General features: G+C 55.0%; 1 protein-coding gene across 3 annotated transcripts in view; it reads left to right on the forward strand.

The window, feature by feature from the left end:
* The first annotated feature begins 341 nt into the window (after positions 1 to 341).
* The window catches only part of LOC115615496 (protocadherin gamma-A4-like), a 149782-nt gene continuing 130824 nt past the window's right edge, over positions 342 to 19299 (forward strand). The window contains exon 1 of one of the 3 annotated variants that reach the window (XM_032920248.1): positions 342 to 2915. In XM_032920248.1, the coding sequence (XP_032776139.1) occupies positions 450 to 2915 (2466 nt within the window). In that variant the 5' untranslated portion in view covers positions 342 to 449. Of the gene's footprint in view, positions 2916 to 4712; positions 8091 to 16267; positions 18855 to 19299 lie in introns of those variants that run through there. The other 2 variants (XM_032920260.1, XM_032920257.1) reach the window with 2 other exon arrangements.

The following is a 19299-nucleotide window of genomic DNA, read 5'->3' on the forward strand; positions in this document are numbered from 1 at the left end:
CCATGTCAGGGGGGTGGAACTAGTTGGCCTTTAAAGGTCCTTTCCAACCCACACCATTCTGTGATTCTATCATTCAGTAATTCTATGAAGCAATGCGGTGGATAGGACTTGTCGGATAGACTATCGTGAATGCGGGCATGTGCGTGAATCTGTAAGCACTGTTATCAGAGGTAAGAGCAAGCGCTGCTAGCTGAGCAAGGGTGGAGCGCCGGCCAGGAGAGCCCCTTACCCTACGCTGCAGTTGCTGTCTGCGGCTCCGAGTGTCGCTGTTGGCTCACGATGGGCCGAACGGAGGGCGGCGGCTGCCCGAGCAGCGGCGAGGGAGACGCGGGGCTGCAAGTTCCGAGCCCGAAAGAAGCGCTGTGGGAGAGGTACGAACCGAGCTGTTCGGAAGAGGGCTCGGCGGGAGGAGTGCGGCGGCAGAGGTGACCCGCGAGCGGCTTCGGCGGATGCTGCCGAGCTTTGCAATGGCGGAGAGAGGAAGGCGCTGGGGCCAGCGGGAGCGAGCGCTCCTGTGGACCGTCCTGGTGGCTGCGTGGGACGCGGCGTGGGGACAGCTGCGGTACTCGGTTCCCGAGGAGCTGCCCAAGGGCTCATTCGTGGGCGACGTGGCCAAGGACCTGGGGCTGGAGCTGCCGGCGCTCCGCGACCGCGGCGTCCGAGTCGTCTCTGAAGGTAAGACGCAGTATTTCGCCCTGCACGGGAAGACGGGCCATTTGGTGACTGCGGAGAGGATAGACAGGGAGCAGCTGTGCCGGCTGGTGGAGAAATGCGTGCTGCGCTGTGAGGTGATCGTGGAGGGGGACATGAAGTTTTACGAAATCACAGTGGAGATCACAGACATTAACGACAACGCCCCCAGCTTCAAGGAAACCGAGCTAGAGGAGACAATGAGCGAAATGACAGCCCCGGGGTCGCGGTTTCCTTTGGCCAGGGCTCACGACCCAGACTCAGGCCCCAATTCCCTGCAGCGCTACGAGCTGAGCGGCGACGAGCACTTCTCGCTGGCCGTGCAGGCGGGCCCCGGCGGGGATCAGCGTCCCGAGCTGGTGCTGGCGAAGGCGCTGGACCGCGAGGAGGCGGCGTTTCACGAGCTGGTGCTGAGGGCGAGCGACGGCGGAGAGCCTGCGCGGACGGGCACGGCGCGGATCCGCGTGGCCGTGCTGGACGCCAACGACAACGCGCCCGTGTTCAGCCAGGCGGAATACACGGTGTGTGTGCCCGAGGACATGCCCGTGGGCTCTGTCCTCATCATCCTCACGGCCACCGACGCCGACGAGGGTCTGAACGGACACGTGAAATACTCGTTGAAGAAAGAAACGCAGCTGACATCGGAGATATTTCAGCTGGACTCTGAGGTGGGAGAGCTCACGTTGGTGCGGAGCCTGGACTTCGAGGAGGACGACTCCTACAAACTGGACGTGCAGGCAAGGGACAGCGGAGGCCTTTTTGACACCGCGAAAGTTGCCATCACTGTGACAGACGTCAACGACAACGCACCAGATATTTCAGTGCGGTCGTCGCTGAGCGAGATCTCTGAGGATGCGCCGCCGGGGACTGTGGTAGCCCTTCTTCACTTTCAGGACCGGGATTCGGGGGCGAACGGCCAGGTGCGATGCTCGCTGGACGGGGGCATCCCGTTCCGGCTGCAGAGCTCTCAGGGCAGCTACTACAGTGTGGTGACGTCGAGGGAGCTGGACCGCGAGAAGGTGTCTGAGTACAACATAACGGTGAGGGCGGTGGACGGCGGGTCGCCGGCGCTGGAGAGCAGCGCGGTGCTGGCGCTGCGGGTGCTGGACGTGAACGACAACGCACCGGTGTTCGCGGAGGCGCGCTACAGCGCCCGCCTGGCCGAGAACAACGCGGCGGGCGCGCTGGTGCTGACGGTGCGGGCGTGGGACGCGGACTGGGGGCAGAACGCGCGCGTGCGGTACCGGCTGTCGGAGGGGCGGGTGCGGGACGCGCCGCTCTCGTCGTACGTGTCGGTGCAGGCGGAGACGGGCGCGCTGTACGCGCTGCGCTCCTTCGACTACGAGGAGGTGCGCGAGGTGCGGCTGTGGGTGCGGGCGGAGGACGGCGGCGCGCCGGCGCTGAGCAGCAACGTGTCGGTGCGACTGGAGATCGTGGACGAGAACGACAACGCGCCGCAGGTGCTGTACCCGCCGGCGGCGGCGCCGTCGTCCGCGGCGGGCGCGGGCTGGGCAGGCGTGGAGCTGGCGCCGCGCTCGGCGGAGCCCGGGGCGCTGGTGGCCAAGGTGGTGGCGGTGGACGCGGACGCGGGGCAGAACGCGTGGCTGTCGTACGAGCTGGCCAAGGCGACGGAGCCGGGGCTGTTCCGCGTGGGGCTGCACAGCGGCGAGGTGCGCACGGCGCGCTTCCCGCTGGCCCGCGACGCGGCGCGGCAGAGCCTGGTGGTGGTGGTGAAGGACCACGGGCGGCCGGCGCTGTCGGCCACGGCCACGCTGACGGTGGTGCTGGCCGAGAGCGTGGCCGAGCTGCTCTCGGAGCTGGGCAGCGCGGCGGCGGCGACGCCGGGCGAGCCGGCCGGCAGCCTCACGCGCTGGCTGGTGCTGGCCGTGGCGGCCGTGTCCTGCCTCTTCCTCGCCTTCCTGATGCTGCTGCTGGCGCTGCGCCTGCGGCGCTGGCGCCGCTCGCAGCTGCTGGCGGCGGCGGGCAGCGCCGCCTTGCGCGGCGTCCCGGCCTCGCACTTCGTGGGCATCGACGGCGTCCGCGCCTTCCTGCACTCCTACTCGCACGAGGTGTCGCTCACGGCCGACTCGCGCAAGAGCCAGCTCCGCTTGTCGGCCGGCAGCTGCTGCGACACCCTCCCGGCCCGGCCGCCGGCTGAGGCTTCGGGTGATCTCGTCCATACCGGAGATCACATTGCCGGGAATGATGGCCAAGTTTCCTGTCAGGTACGTTAATTTTTTTAACCACCTTCTGCTTGCAGTTTCTTTAGGATTCTTAGGGTGGCCACTGACATTTCAAACTGCATCGTTCCCAGTTTTGAAAATCGTGGTTTACGATAATAGCCGGCTCGTGAATGTCATCTTCTGAAGTGTGCTGAGTCTTCTCTGCGCGTTTTATGTGCCATGTTCTCTACCGGCTAGGCAGATTTCATCACATCTAACTTTCTCTAAGGCTGGAAGGTTCCATTGCATGTGCAGCTGCACAAGGAAATTTCAGTCTAGGTCTTCCTCTGACACTTCCTTGAACTTGTTTACTCACTTTTAAGTACACAGTTCCCAGAATTTCATTGCTATGCACTGTATCAGGTCTTAAGTGCTGGTAGAATTGGTCCACCTTGCATCCCCAAAGCCAACATCTTTAAAGTCCCAGGTTACTTGGAAATTTGCCTTTAACAAATTAATTTATTCCATTTAAAGACACTCAAAGTTCTATGAATTGATTCGTATTCGCATGGGGAAAAATCAGCCTGATAACCCATCGAGATTTTCCCACTGCTGGGTTTCATGACTTAACCTTTGGATTCGATATAAATTATCAATTGATGTACAAACGTAGACATCCAAATATCTGCTAGAATACAGATTGAAAATATTTTAAAACAAAGTACGATTCATCACTGGCTGTTTATCTTGTATCTAATTTTGGAATGCAAGTTAATTTAAGAATATAAACGACTTAATTTCTTGGTTGTCTTATAATATTAAATATATTTTTTTTCCTGCCAAGCACATCATTCTGTTCTGAAAGTACGTCTACCAAACAGGCTGTTTTGGAAGTGACTTGCCTTATCTCTTCCATTACTGATCTTTCAGTATGGCCTGGATAGGCTTTTAGGACTTCAGAAATAGAATCAATGGATAATATTAGTTCGCTCTATTGTTTGTAATTCTCCTATTGAAGTTGGTGATACATTGCATCGTTGCATGAAAAACAAAATGAACTCGTGTCAAAAAAATGACTTTTCAAGTCGAGGGAAAATCATACTATAAGGTTCACGGTGCAAGTCTGCAGAGTGGTTCTTGTGGTGATCCTAGATCTTGCTAAAACATTGTGACTGATGCTTTTGAGTGTGGTGGAAATGTAAACTGAGGCACAACATATGCTGCACATAAATTAACCTTGTGGATGTTATGCCTTTCTGCTGTCCTTCATCAGACACAAAATTACATGGAATATGCATATGAGAAGAAAGTGTTTCCCTCGCTGATGCAGGCTGATTCTTAGCTGCCGACCTTCTGAGGCTGTATTGTGTCCTACAGACCCAGGCACAAGGGGGAAGAGAAAATCGTGGAACTAGGAGACATCAATCTCCGCTTGAAACAGCGGTTGGGGGGTGGGGGTGTGCCTCGCTGTGTGAAGATGCATGAAAATGTGTGTGTGGGTGGTGATAGTCGAATTTTGTCATATAGGAGGCAGAGAATTGACCGTCACACGTTTCAGCAGTCCCGAGGTCCCTATATAAATATCTACATCCTTCTTTTGATCTCATGTAAACACGTTCACCTGTTTGCTGCCACTTGACTCCTGAAACACTACACATTAAAACCAGCTTCTCGTTCAGATAAGTTATTAATGTGTCACCGTGAATTATGTGTAAGCGTAGCTGGAAGAGAAGGAATTCTTCTCCTCTGGCTTAATGGCCAGAGTCAGCAGGAAAACACATTTTCTAACGCTTTACTGAGAAGAGGAGGAGGTCTTCACGCTGACCTATAATGACGCTGTAGGTAATGTGGAGGCTTTTCTAGTCTTTCTTTGTCTCCTGTGTAAGGGGCTGTGGTGATACAACCTTCCCTCGGGTATATGGGTTGTTTGTTTCTTTTTTTTGTTCACGGTAAGTGGAACGAGTTTTTAATGTACAGGTGAGATACAACGCCTTTTTGTGAGGGATCTCTCTGGTTTCTCTTGGCTTGTTCAAGGAATGCTAAGCGTCGCTGACATTTGCCAGCAAATATTCTTAAGGTTTGAGACCCACTGCAGTAACGGCTGGCTTAGGAGATGAGGATGTGGTTTGTCAGATATAAGAAATTCGGGATTGGATTGTATGGTACTGACATGGTGATGCTGGTCATGGAATGTCAAGAGACTGCTCTGGTGGGTCTAGTGTGAATTCTGTGGTTTAATCAGGGTCTGGGATTCCTGGGGCTGCAGCGTTCATCCCGTCCTGCCGCTTCTCTCACAGTGGAGAGGAGGTGGCAGCGAGGACACCCCGTGCAGCACCCTGGAGATCAGAGCTAGAGACCTTGCCTCACATCCTCCGAGCAATGGGGGAGGATTTGGCCTGCAGAAGATTTGTAAGTGTAAGGAATTCAGGCAATGGGAATTCCTAGACGCACCTTTTCAGCACAGGTACAAGTTTTCTATTTCACGTTACTGACGTTTATATTTTCCCACCCGGATGTGAGTCCGATTTCAGGACGTGGCAGCACCTTGGGGTGTTCTCTTCCTCTTGGTCGTTGCTTTTCTCCGGTGCGGACTCACGGTGTCACTGTTGGCCAAGTCGGAGAAGCAGCTCCGCCGTCGGCCCCTCCCCGGCCCCGATCTGCAGTGCCTCTCCGCCGAGAGCGGAGAACAGGAGCAGCCCGACTCAACCGGTCCTCCGCCCGGCAACAGGGATTTCCTATATTTATTTCTCTAGGGTACTGATCCAGCTGCTCCGAAAGCCTAATTTAAAATCGCCTGCAGAATCCTCTTCAGCAAAGCGGAGCATGGAGGAGCGATCGGCAGCGCAGAGCCGGGCAGCCGCTGCCTGGATTGTGCTGTTGGTCGCGCTGCTGCCGGTGTGCTGCCGGGCGGCGCCGGAGCGGCTCCGCTACGCCATCCCCGAGGAGCTGGGCAGAGGCTCGCTGGTGGGGCCGCTGGCGCGGGACCTGGGGCTGAGCCCGGCGGAGCTGCCGGCACGCAAGCTGCGGATAGTCTCTGGTAATGAAAAGCAATACTTTAATCTAGCGGAAGAGAATGGAAATCTGCGCGTAAAGGAGAGGATAGACAGAGAGGATGTCTGCGGGGCCTTGTCGCCCTGTGTCCTCAATTTGGAGGTTGTCGTGGAAAAGCCTTTCAATATCTTTCATGTCAGCGTTACTATCCAGGATATCAACGACAATGCGCCGCAGTTTGACAGAGAATTTGTTGACATAGAAATAATCGAGTCCACGGTTCCTGGGGCCAGGTTCCCCCTGGGCAGTGGCAGAGATCCTGACATCGGAGCGAACTCCTTACAAAACTACCAACTTACCCCCAACCCGCTCTTCTCCCTTGTAGTGAGGGAGAGTCCTGATGGGACGAAACATGCGGAACTGGTATTGGAGAAAAGCTTAGATCGAGAAAAACAGAGAAATCACCATTTGATATTGACGGCGGTGGATAGTGGGGATCCAGTCCGATCCGGGACCGCCCAGGTTACTATTTCCGTGACCGATGCAAATGACAACCCGCCAGTATTCACAAAAGAGATCTACAAGGTTCAGCTTCTGGAAAACCTGTCAGAGGGCTCCTTAGCTTTTCAGGTGAAAGCTACCGACAGCGACGAAGGTACAAATGCAGAAATTATCTACACTTTCAGTGACATTGCAAACAGTGCTCGCCAGCTCTTCACTCTAGACTCGAGGACAGGAGACGTGAAGGTAACAGGCCCCTTAGATTATGAACAAGGAAAATATTATGAAGTGAGTGTTGAAGGCAAGGACGGGGGCGGACTGAGTGCTCATGCCAAAGTCCACATAGACATTCTAGACGTGAACGACAACGCACCAACACTTTCCCACCTGCTTATCTTGAACCCGATACCCGAAGACTCGGTCCCGAGCACAGTTGTAGCTGTGGTCAATGTCCGCGACAGAGATTCGGGAGATAACGGCAAAGTAAGCTGCAATATTGACGGCGATATGCCTTTCAGACTAGAATCGTCATCAGGGAACACCTATAAACTAATAATAGCGAGTGCCTTAGACAGAGAAAAGGACTCTGCTTACAATATCACCATCACGGCCAGGGACGGGGGCAGCCCGGCGCTGTCGAGCAGCACGGCGCTGGTGCTGGAGGTGTCCGACGTGAATGACAACGCGCCGGTGTTCGACGGGGCCGCCTACAGCGTGTACGTGGCGGAGAACAACGCGGCGGGTGCTCCGGTGCTTCGCGTGAGCGCGCGGGACGCGGACGCGGGCGCCAACGGGCGCGTGAGCTACTCGTTGGAGGGCGGCAGTGCGGGCGCGGCGCCGTACGTGTCGGTGGAGGCGCATAGCGGCGCGGTGTACGCGCAGCGCTCCTTCGATTACGAGCAGTGCCGCGAGTTCGCCATGGTGGTGCGGGCGCAAGACGGCGGGTCGCCGGCGCGGAGCTCGACAGCGACGGTGCGCGTCTTCGTGTTGGACCGCAACGACAACGCGCCGCGGGTCCTGTGGCCCGCGGCTGGCGCGGCGGCAGAGCCGGCCTCATTCGAGGTGGTGCCGCGGTCGGCCGAGGCCGGGTACCTGGTGGCCAAGGTGGTGGCGGTGGACGCGGACGCGGGGCGCAACGCGTGGCTGTCGTACGAGCTGGTGCAGGCGCCGGAGTCGGCGCTGTTCCGCGTGGGGCTGCACAGCGGCGAGGTGCGCACGGCGCGGGCCGTATCGGAGAGGGACGCGGCGAAGCAGCGGCTCGTGGCCGTGGTGAAGGACCACGGGCAGCCGGCGCTGTCGGCCACGGCCACGCTGCACGTGGTGCTGGCCGAGAGCTTGCAGGAGGCGCTGCCGGAGCTGAGCGAGCGGGCGGCGGGCGCCGAGTCGGCGGCGGAGCTGCAGTTCTCCCTCGTGCTGGCGCTGGCGCTCCTGTCCGCGCTCTTCCTGCTGAGCGTGGCGCTGGCCGTGCTGACAAGGGGCCGCCGTGCCGGGCCGCCCGCCGTGCTGCGCTGCCTGGGCGCTCAGCGCTTCTCCGGGGCGGGCGCCGCCTTCCCGGCCGACTTCTGCGAGGGCACCTTGCCCTACTCCTACAACCTCTGCGTGGCGCCGGGTCGCGCCGAGGCCGCTTGGCCGCCGGTGCCCATCCTGCCCGCGGAGGAGCTTCTCGTCGGGGAGCCCTGTGAAAAGCGGAGCCTGAGCAGCAGCGCCGGCGCTGGAGAGCCGTCCGCGGAGCTCAACGCACCGCAGGTATGTAAGTCCGTTCTTAGGTTCTTATCTTGGACACATTCCGAAACTGTGGTAGCTTGTGGGATGTTGCTTTTCGTTGCTTTGTCGGGGAAGAGGGAAGCTGCCGGTCTTTGTTTCTAGGAAAGAACGAAACAACCCTGTCTCTAGGCTGTTTTGGCCGCAGGCATTGTGAACGGGCGTTTTCGGCGCGCTACCCGCCGTCACAGGTGTAGATTCGGTGGGAAGGCCCTCGATTAACTATTGAGCGGCTAATTTTATCCAGGCATTATTTGTTGGAATTTCTTGTGCCCTTTTTTTTTTTTACCTTCCCCCCTCCCCCCATTCGTCTTCTGCCTTTTTATACAGGGGTTAAGTCGTGTTCTGTCTTTGATAGACTATTTTGGTTTTTTACTCCCCCCTTTCCTAAAGAGCTGTACTTTGTGAAGAGCTTGCTTTCTGCCCGATTTTTTTTTTTTTTTCCTTGTCATGAACCTCGAGAGCGAGTGCGTTCGCATCGCTGCCTGCTGCTGAGTTACTCTAGAACGGCAGCCCCTAGTCCTAGGCAATAGTGTCAGCCTATAATGAAAGATTCCCAAGTGGTGACGGGAGAAGTGAGAGCTGTTTGCTGACTACACAACGGGGTCGAGAAAATGGGGTGACGCTTGGTATTGGAGATGTTTCCTTCCTGATCACTTTTTACCGAAACGATAGTCTTGGACCTGGTTCATGCTGGTTGCCAAAAGCAATGCGCGTGTGGTTCCCTGAATTGAGCAGTTATAGATTGTCCCTCCCTAGGGAATGTTTCTGTTTTCTGTCTTGTGCCCTGCCGCCTTTCGGAGAAATAGCAGCATTGATGGCAAGGATAAGTTCTATCGGGGCGTAATTTTTCTGAGTTCTTTGTGCAGTTACTGTTCATCCCTTTTCCCTGGTGGTGGTTGCCTCTTCTTTATCGTCTTTGCTCAGTGTTCCATACACTGGTGAAGGTGTAGTATGTGATCTCAAAATAACAAAACCGAACCAACCTCCTTTGGTATGTCGGACCCTGTCCTCTTTTGCTCTGCCCGTTTCACGGAGAGGTGCATGGAATAAACCAAGGAGTTTCGTGTGTCAGCCACACACACGGCAATTAAAAAGGGAAATTACCCATTAAAGTCCTTAAACTTCGCTTTTACAGTCGAATATTGGGAAAAATGGGTTTATATGAAAAACGTGGAGCAGTCCTATAAAATCACAAGAGCAAAGGCAGATGTACCTGCTCCGGTTCTTACTCTAGTCGAACACTTAAATGTCTCATCTCCGGCAGGGCTGGTGGTATAGTGAATTCGAAGCTTGTTGCGTATGAACTGAAGTATTTAAAGCAAAGTTCCCGCCACCTGGGTTACTGAGCTGAAACCAGATTTTCGGGAATGGTGGGAAGGGTGTGTCTGATTATTATGTTTGGGATCTCAGGGCCCGTTTTCTTTTGCTCTCCTTGTACAAGTCGTTCAGTAACTAAGGCTAAAAAAAATTTGTGGTGGAGATTATGCTTTTGGACTGATGGAAAAATTCCAAGAATATTCTTTATGTTAAAATCAGAACAAGCGTTTTACTTTATGTATACCGCCAGCACCAATACACTTTTCCTGGGCGGTGGAAATCCCCGGCTAATGGGTCACGGCAGATCTCGTCTCGAGGGCAGCCGAGGCAGGAGAAGATCGCTGGCCGGGACCGATGGCAGGTCCTTGGTGCCCGGGCCGACCCCGCGAAATGGCCGTGGGCAAGTCTGGGAGGGCAGCGCTCGGTACCTGCAGTGCCGAGAGGAGGCTGCGGGCGCCGCTGTTGGCCGAGGAGGAGCGAGAGGAAGGCCGGAGTGCTGCCGGCAGCCCCGCCCGCTGCGGCCCGGCTCTCTCGCTTTCTCGCTGGCCGTCCCGGCGCCCGGGAGGTCTGCGAGCGTCCCCGCGGTGCGGAGCCGTGCTGAAGCGAGGTGGAGAGGCCGGCGGCAGCGGCGGCCGTGACAGGAAGCCAGTGCAACAGCCGCAGCAGAAGAAGGAGCAGAACCAGCGGTCTGCGGAGAGGAGCTGCCTGCGGCGGTGATGAGCGCTGCGTGGAGGCGATGCAGCCGGCGGGAGCGAGCCCTGCTGTGGGGCGTCCTGATGGCGGCCTGGGACGCGGCATGGGGGCAGCTGCGGTACTCGGTTCCCGAGGAGCTGCCCAAGGGCTCGTTCGTGGGTGACGTGGCAAAGGACCTGAGGCTGGAGGTGCCGGCGCTCTGCGACCGCGGCGTCCAAGTCGTCTCCGAAGGTAGGACGCAGTATTTCGCCCTGCACGGGAAGACGGGCCATTTGGTGACGGCAGGGAGGATAGACAGGGAGCAGCTGTGCGAGAGTGTGCAGCAATGCGTGCTGCGGTGCGAGGTGATAGTGGAGGGGGAAATGCAGGTTTACAAAATCGAAGTGGAAATAAAGGATATTAACGATAATGCTCCCAGCTTCCGACAAGAAGAAAAAGAACTGAGAATGAGCGAGATGACTGCCCCAGGGTCGCGATTTCCCCTGGCTAGGGCTCACGACCCGGACTCGGGCCCCAATTCGCTGCAGCACTACGAGCTGAGCGGCGACGAGCACTTCTCCCTGGCCGTGCAGGCGGGGATCAGCGTCCCGAGCTGGTGCTGGCGAAGGCGCTGGACCGCGAGGAGGCGGCGTTTCACGAGCTGGTGCTGAGGGCGAGCGACGGCGGAGAGCCTGCGCGGACGGGCACGGCGCGGATCCGCGTGGCCGTGCTGGACGCCAACGACAACGCGCCCGTGTTCAGCCAGGCGGAGTACACGGTGCGTGTGCCCGAGGACGTGCCCGTGGGCTCCGTCCTCGTCACCGTCACGGCCGCCGACTCTGACGAAGGTCTGAACGGACACGTGAAATACTCGTTGACGAAAATCACAGACAAAGCCTCGAAGGTTTTCCAGCTGGGCACTGAGACGGGAGCACTCACCCTGGTGCGAACCCTGGACTTAGAAGAAATGTCCTCATATGAACTAGAGGTGCAGGCGCATGATGGGGGGAGTCTTTTCGACAGCACGAAAGTCGTGATCACTGTGACAGACGTCAACAACAACGCACCCGAGATTTCAGTACGATCGGCTCTGAGTGAGATGTCTGAGGACGCGCCGCTGGGGATGGTGGTGGCCCTGCAGCACGTCCACGACCGGGACTCGGGGGCGAACGGCCAGGTGCGGTGCAGCATCGGCGAGAGCCTCCCGTTCCGCCTGGAGAAGTCCTTTGAGGACTACTACCGCGTGGTGACGTAGCATAATAACTCTGCACGTGGAATGATGATTCATGGGTAAAATGGCTGAGGGGCTGTTGAAGGGAACAAGAGACATAGGTTACTTCTCTCCCTGTTCTGTGCCCATCCGTGTTATTGGGAAATGCTTCGTCTTCCCAAAGAAGCTTGGCCAAAGAAATGTTTTTCCAGCTGTACAGGGAGCCTTGGAAGGTTCTTGTTGTGTGTTTGCAGGTTGTTGTGATGTTTCTAACTGACAGCTTAATTACGTACTTATGACAGGTGCCATAAGCTTTGGGAGGAGACAATTTTGGGAGGATTATTCATTCCCTACTACAGACCTGAATTCTGTACCTATTCTAAGAGCCATTATCAAGAAGAGTATGTTATGATCCTTTTGTTTTGTATGTGTTCACTTCTTCCTTGCTTGTTCTCATGATCTAAAGGTGGGAAGTTGTTTCTAATAATGTGTGTAAGATCAGATCTGTTACATTTGCCTGCCTGTCCCATACATGTTTTTCATGTTTAGTGCTGTGATGAGGAAGACTTTCACAGACATGTTTCCTTAAAATGTCATTGGAAGAAATACTCTCGCTTCTCACATACACATGGTGAGAATTCAAATTTTATCCATGGTAAAGATCTTCTCTGTGCATCTTTTCTTTTGATGGAATCTGAATGCAAATTATGAAGATCGATGACAATGATGCAAGCTGTGAAGGGTTTGAGGAGGGTCTCAGGGTGTTGTGTGTGAGAAGGAGATTCCCAGATTTATTGCTGGCACACAGAAAATTATTCTGAAGGTGTATTTTTTTTTTTTTTTTTTTTTTTTTGGATACTCCCTTGGTTGATCTCCAACTGTCCAAGCTGTAGGTTCATCAGCTTGCTTTCCTGTTGCATGATCATTTTGTGATCATAGATGTATGGTTTACATTAAGCTTTCAGTCGTGTATCTGCCAAGTTGACCATGTGCTGAAGTATGATGATGGTGTTTTGAGCTAATAGTTTGATGACTGGGTCTTCATCAGAGCTGCATATTGCTTACGCACTTGAGAACATTTTATATTGTGTTGTAGTAGTGTGATGAGCAGTGAAATCTCTCTGAATGTGTCCCTGTTGTGATATTTATTCTCAGTTGCATGCGCAACTTTTCTTTCAATTGTATCTGTCTGCAAATATAGCTTTCCTGTTGTGTAACTTTAGGCAGAGTGAGAAATTGTCTGTCCAGAGATAGGACAGATGTAAAAGTTTGCTGTGATATAATTTGAAATGTCTAAAATATGCAGAGATGGTGTAAAAGTTCACTTTGTCCTTATTGTTATTTGAGGCCCACAGTCGTGGTCCCACGTATACACTTCTTTTCTACTGTCCAAAGAAATTGACTGGAGAGAATATGGCTATGGTCTGTGGTGTGAACTCATGTGGACATTTTACCAACTGTATCCCCCTCTTGTGTACCTACTACAGCTGACATACTCTGAAATGTTAAGCTATGGTTCCTTCCCATCTGCAGGTTTTCTATTCTTGCCTTGTTTGTTATCCAGGTTTAAACCTGGGCCTCATTGTCCCTGCTAGCCCCTAAAACATTAAAAGATCTCTTACACTTGTTGGGCTGGAGGAACAGTTGCCATCCATACTGTCGAGGATTTACTCTACAAAAACAAAGATAAATCTTTTATATGCCTCTGTTTCCTTAAGATGTCATAGAATGACATGCTTTTTCATGCATAGCTGATGTATGGCCAAAACATTGGATATGATCTGTACTGCAACTAAGGGCTAGGAATACAATTCAAGGAGGGTGAGAGTCTGGCTTGGAACCAGGAAAATAAGTCGATCAGCATGGCTTTGGTTGGGCAATGCTTTGATTTTCTGCCTGATGCCAAGGTCTGTGCCATATTTTGTGTGCTCCTGGTTTCCCTGTTCTGAAAGGCAATGGTAGTAGAGCATTTGCATTGTAAATCAGTACATAGGGGGTGATGCATAGGTACAATGGCTTATAAGTTTTTTGGGAAACCTCTTTTTTCCAAATGGTATCTCCCTGTAACATTACAATGTAAATTTTCTCCATAGCTGTAGTTACAGTTTCTTTTGGGCCTTTGTTTTCCAAAAGGTCATGGTTCTTTTCTCCCATTTTGGGCAGTGCTTTTGCATTTGAAATGGTGCATGTTGTTTTGCAGCAAATACTTCAGCTACCTAAGACAGAATTGTAAGTGTGAGGAGAATGAAGCAGAAGCTAAAAGAATATCTGTTGTATTGTTGAATACTGAGCTGGAAAAAGAGAACCATGATAAAGCCTTTACTCTTAGAGCTTCATATTTTTGGGAGATGAGCATGCTACAGAATAGAAAACAGTTGCTGAGAGCTGGTGACTATTAAAGTGAGCCCCATACTATGTAGTGCAGAGGAAGACTTTAGGCCCAGAGTTGCAGCTTGAGATATGAATGACTTCCAGGTGTTCCCAGGGATGAATTTCAATGCTTGCAATGAGGAGGAAGATGTCTTCCAGGTAAGTTTCTCTGACAACACTTTCTCTTCTAATGTTTCCTTGCCTTGCTTTTCTGACTTCTGGGTTTACAACTCTACACGATGCTGTTGGGAAAATGTGATTGTTGCTTGATATTTGAAATTTTTTGTTTATGAGTGCTTTTTCCCGACATGATGGACTTGCACCTTGGTGACAGATTAACAAGAATTGGTTGGTTAATGTTGTTTTAGTGTTGGACTCCATAAGGAAATGTGCGCGGGGCTCCACCAATGGCGAAGTGGCAGATTGTTCCACCCTAATGAATGTTCCTCCCCTCAGCCTTGTGCCATCACCATCTTATGGTGCAGGGTTGCTGTGGAAATGGCAGCAGTAGTGGAATGGCTCAATTTTGTCCAAGCTTGATTTCTTTATTCTCTTTGTGCAGTTATTACTCAGTTTGTCTTCCATCCTGGGTGGCAGTTCCCTTTTTCTTACCATTCCTTATCTGTCTTTTCTACAGCTGCATAAAATGGAATATAAAAAAGCCTTTGCTCTTACGGCCTCATCTTTTTGGGAGAATAGCATGCCACACAGTAGAAAACAATTGCTGAGAGCTGGTGACTTTCTTTTCTAATGCTTCTTTGCTTTGGTTGTGTAATCAATGGTTTTGGTTTCCTCTTCTTGACTTCCTAGGTGTATAGGTTTAGTTGTAATTGTCAGCATAGCTTAGCAAAGCAAAGTAGCATGTGTTAGTGCCTCATGCTCATGCTCCAGCAGGTATGAAAGGTGGAGGAGGAGATGTAAGGGTGTGTTTTGTTATTGTCAGGGGTATCCAATGTAAACATGACCTAAGTAGAAGTCGCATCTCTGTGGAACAGCTTGTGTGAAAAAAGAGCACAGGAGACTCCCCCAAACAAATAATTTGGCCTCAGAAATGTTAATCGTCCTGCTCTGTTCATTTCTGCATGTTTTCAACTCTTGCCTTGTTTCTTGTCATGAGCTGGAGCTGGACCACAGGATGTCTGGTCAAATAGAGGGAAGGTCACATCTGTTCCAATTGTCTGAGTGCAGGTGCAGTTCCCATATGCACATTTGATGTTTACAGCTGTGAAGAGGAAGGCTTTCATAGGCATACGGGTGCTCACCCAGGTACACTTGTTTGCAGTGAAAGAAGGCAAAACCATCTCTGCTGCCACCCTCAAAGTGCAGAGTGGCAGCCCAGCCCAGACATGTTTCCAGGAAAAGAGTGGAGACCAGAGGGAGAATGTGTGCAGGGTGTCTTCCACACTTTGCCCCATAACGTGTTGGCTACTCAGCTGGAGGGATATGGTTTTGACAAGTGTACTGTTAGATGTATGAGGAAGGTAGGTAGCTGGACACATATAAAGAGTTATAGTCAATATCCAGTGAAAGGGATCAAGGACAGATTTGACAGGGCTTGCTGGCAGGTTCAAACCTCAGTAACTTCCAGGTGCTCTTGGACGCAAATCTTCAAGACTGAGTTATGATAAAGAACCTGTACATTCCAGGAATTTAATATTTACCCCATTTAGGCCAGTCAGAGCTTTTCATTTTGTTTATTAAGAATCAGGAATGTCAGATATTTGAGCTTCTGCTTCACAAAAAGGAGACATGGAGAACACTTGCACGCACCCCTACCCACTGCTTACTTCTAGTGGGTAGCAAGGTGTCCTTTAGCACTGAGGATGTTTTAAAGGCAAAAACTCGTGGCAAAGCGACTGAAAATCACAGTACTGAAATACCTGCCCTGATGAAGTAAGATCGAGGTTTCTGTTTTCTGCAATAATCACCAGAAATCATTGAAAAGCATCCAGCTGACCATGCTGTCCTTGGAGGAGCAGGACAAGTGATGGGACTTTTGCTAGAAGCTCCCCAAATCAAAGCAACGAAAATATGAACTCAATTATTATGGCAGATCTTGGATTTTTCGGTTCACCAAGAGCACTGAAGGTTTTTCCGGATGGAAGAGGAATCAGTGTAAGGATGTACACAGGGCAAAGAGCCTAGATGGTTTTTCCCTTTCTTTTTCTCTGCCAGGTGTGGACAGTGTCACTGGTCTGAGTTCAGGTCCACTACCTTTAGGCCTCACAATTCTCCATCGGTGTTAATCCTTATTCTAATTCAGAATCAAACCGGAGCAATTCACAGCAAAATGAAACTCACCCTGGCACAAAGTAATACTACTTTAAAAGTCGTCTACAGATACAGAAATCCTCTTTCGGTGGGTGCCTACCGCTGCTGCTTTGATCACGGGTGCAGCCACCGACCCGCCGACGGAAACCGAAGTCCTCCGCAGCGCGGCCATCACCCGGCTGCGGTGGCATCGCGGCGCCTCCGGGTGCCGCTGTTGGCCGACGCGAAGCGGCGCTGGAGCCTCAGCCACAGCCGGAGCCGCCGCAGAGCCCTTCCGCCCCAGGCTGCTCGCTCACCCGGCGCCGGCCAGAGCGGCAGCGGCACGGGCAGCAGAGGCAAGACGCGGCGCGGGGATCAGCGGCGTCCGAGCCGGCGCCGAGCTCGCTGCCCTCCGGCAGCCCCTGCGCTCGCTGCGGAGAGGGGCTGGAAGCGAGGGAAGGCAGCGGCAGGAGGGAGGAGGGACGAGGCGAGCGCTGCCGAGAATGGCGGGCAGGCAGAGGCAGATGCGGCGGCCAGGGGCCGGGCGAGTGCTGCTGCCCGCTTTGCTGCTGTGCTGGTGCTGCCGGGCGGCGCCGGAGCGGCTCCGCTACGCCATCCCCGAGGAGCTGGGCAGAGGCTCGCTGGTGGGGCCGCTGGCGCGGGACCTGGGGCTGAGCCCGGCGGAGCTGCCGGCACGCAAGCTGCGGCTGAGCGCCGAGAAGCAATACTTTACCGTGAACGGGGAGAACGGGAACCTGTACGTGAGCGAGAGGCTGGACCGGGAGGAGATGTGCGGCGAGTCGGCGTCCTGCTCCGTCAGCTTCGAGGCGGTGGTGCAGAACCCGCTTAACGTTTTCCACGTCGACGTGGCCATTCATGACGTAAACGACAACGCGCCGGCCTTTAGCAAGGATGCTCTGGACATCGAGATTGGTGAATGGATCGCTCCCGGTACTTCTTTTCCGCTGGAGATAGCCCGAGATATGGACGTGGGCAGGAACTCGCTGCTGACTTATCAGCTCACTAGCAACCCGTCCTTCAGCCTCGCCGTCAAGGAGAGCCCCCGTAGAAAGAAGCAGCCGGAGTTAGTCCTTGAGAGAGCGTTAGACAGGGAGAAGCAGAGCTCCTTTCAACTACTGTTGACGGCGGTGGATGGCGGAGACCCCGTGAGGTCCGGCAGCGTCCAGGTTCGTATCAATGTGACGGATGCCAACGACAACCCGCCCGTTTTTAGTAAAAGCGTCTATGAGGCGCGAGTGCGGGAGAATCTGCATGCGGGGTCGCTTGTGCTGCGGGTGCACGCCACCGATGCGGACGCGGGCTCCAACGGACGTGTCACCTACTCCTTTGGCAACGTCCCGGGCGACGTCCGCGCGTTGTTCAGCATCGACGGCGCCACTGGCGAAGTCAGGACGGCGGGACACCTCGACTTCGAGCATAAGAGCAAATACAGCTTCGGCCTGGAGGCGAAAGACGGCGGCGGGCTAATCGGTTACTGCGAAGTGCAAATAGACATAAGCGACGAGAACGACAACGCGCCCGAAATCACAGTGCTGTCGGTATCGAGCCCGGTGCCCGAGGACGCGCCTGCCGGCACTGTGGTGGCCCTGGTGAACGTGAAGGACCCGGACTCCGGGGAGAACGGTCAAGTGTGGTGCGAGCTGTCGGGCGAGGCGCCGCTGTCGCTGGTGGCGTCGTCGGGCGGCTCGTACAAAGTGGTGACGGCGAGCTTGCTGGACCGGGAGCAGGCGTCGGAGCACCGGGTGACGGTGGTGGCGAGGGACCGGGGCAGCCCGGCGCTGTCGAGCAGCACGGCGCTGGTGCTGGAGGTGTCGGACGTGAACGACAACGCGCCGGTGTTCGAGGAGGCCGCCTACAGCGCGTACGTGGCGGAGAACAACGCGGCGGGCGCACTGGTGCTTCGCGTGAGCGCGCGTGACGCGGACGCAGGTGCCAACGGGCGCGTGAGCTACTCGTTGGAGGGCGGCAGCGCGGGCGCGGCGCCGTACGTGTCTGTGGAGGCGCAGAGCGGCGCGGTGTACGCGCAGCGCTCCTTCGACTACGAGCAGTGCCGCGAGTTCGCCGTGGTGGTGCGGGCGCAAGACGGCGGGTCGCCGGCGCGGAGCTCGACAGCGACGGTGCGCGTCTTCGTGTTGGACCGCAACGACAACGCGCCGCGGTTCCTGTGGCCGGCGATGGCAGGCTCGGGGACAAACCCGGGAGCGGCCTCGTCCCCATTCGAGGTGGTGCCGCGGTCGGCAGAGGCCGGATACCTGGTGGCCAAGGTGGTGGCGGTGGACGCAGACGCGGGGCGCAACGCGTGGCTGTCGTACGAGCTGGTGCAGGCGCCGGAGTCGGCGCTGTTCCGCGTGGGGCTGCACAGCGGCGAGGTGCGCACGGCGCGGGCCGTGTCGGAGAGGGACGCAGCGAAGCAGCGGCTCGTGGCCGTGGTGAAGGACCACGGGCAGCCGGCGCTGTCGGCCACGGCCACGCTGCACGTGGTGCTGGCCGAGAGCTTGCAGGAGGCGCTGCCGGAGCTGAGCGAGCGGGCGGCGGGCGCCGAGACGGCGGCGGAGCTGCAGTTCTCCCTCGTGCTGGCGCTGGCGCTCCTGTCCGCGCTCTTCCTGCTGAGCGTGGCGCTGGCCGTGCTGACAAGGGGCCGCCGTGCCGGGCCGCCCGCCGTGCTGCGCTGCCTGGGCGCTCAGCGCTTCTCCGGGGCGGGCGCCGCCTTCCCGGCCGACTTCTGCGAGGGCACCTTGCCCTACTCCTACAACCTCTGCGTGGCGCCGGGTCGCGCCGAGGCCGCTTGGCCGCCGGTGCCCATCCTGCCCGCGGAGGAGCTTCTCGTCGGGGAGCCCTGTGAAAAGCGGAGCCTGAGCAGCAGCGCCGGCGCTGGAGAGCCGTCCGCGGAGCCTGACACACCGCAGGTATGCAAGCCCGCTTTATGATTCTTATCTCTGAAGTTTTCCGAACAGTTGCTGGCACGGGTGCTGTGCTCCCCCTTGCTCTACCGGGGGAGGTTGCTGCACTTCGTTTCCAGGGGCGAATGAAATAATCCTGTCCATTGTCAGTTTTGGCAGCAGGAACTGAGATCGGGCATTTTCGGCGCGTCACAGGCCGCCACACATGTAGTCTCCGTGATGGGGTTCTTCTGTGAATTGCTTATTGACGAGTTATTTTGTCCAGTCGTTATTTGTTGGAGTTTTTTGTGAAACTATTTCTCATTTCGCCTCTAAACTCCCCCGCGACCCCGCGCAGCTTTTTCTGCTGTTCATTATCTGTCTTTTTTACGGAAGTTAAGTAATATTCTGTCTTTAATAGTCCTTTTTTTTTTTTTAACCCCCCTTTTCCCAGTAAGCTGTACTCTTTTTT

This window comes from Strigops habroptila, chromosome 12, assembly GCF_004027225.2.
Source record: "Strigops habroptila isolate Jane chromosome 12, bStrHab1.2.pri, whole genome shotgun sequence".
In the NCBI taxonomy this organism is placed as follows: Eukaryota; Metazoa; Chordata; class Aves; order Psittaciformes; family Psittacidae; genus Strigops; species Strigops habroptila.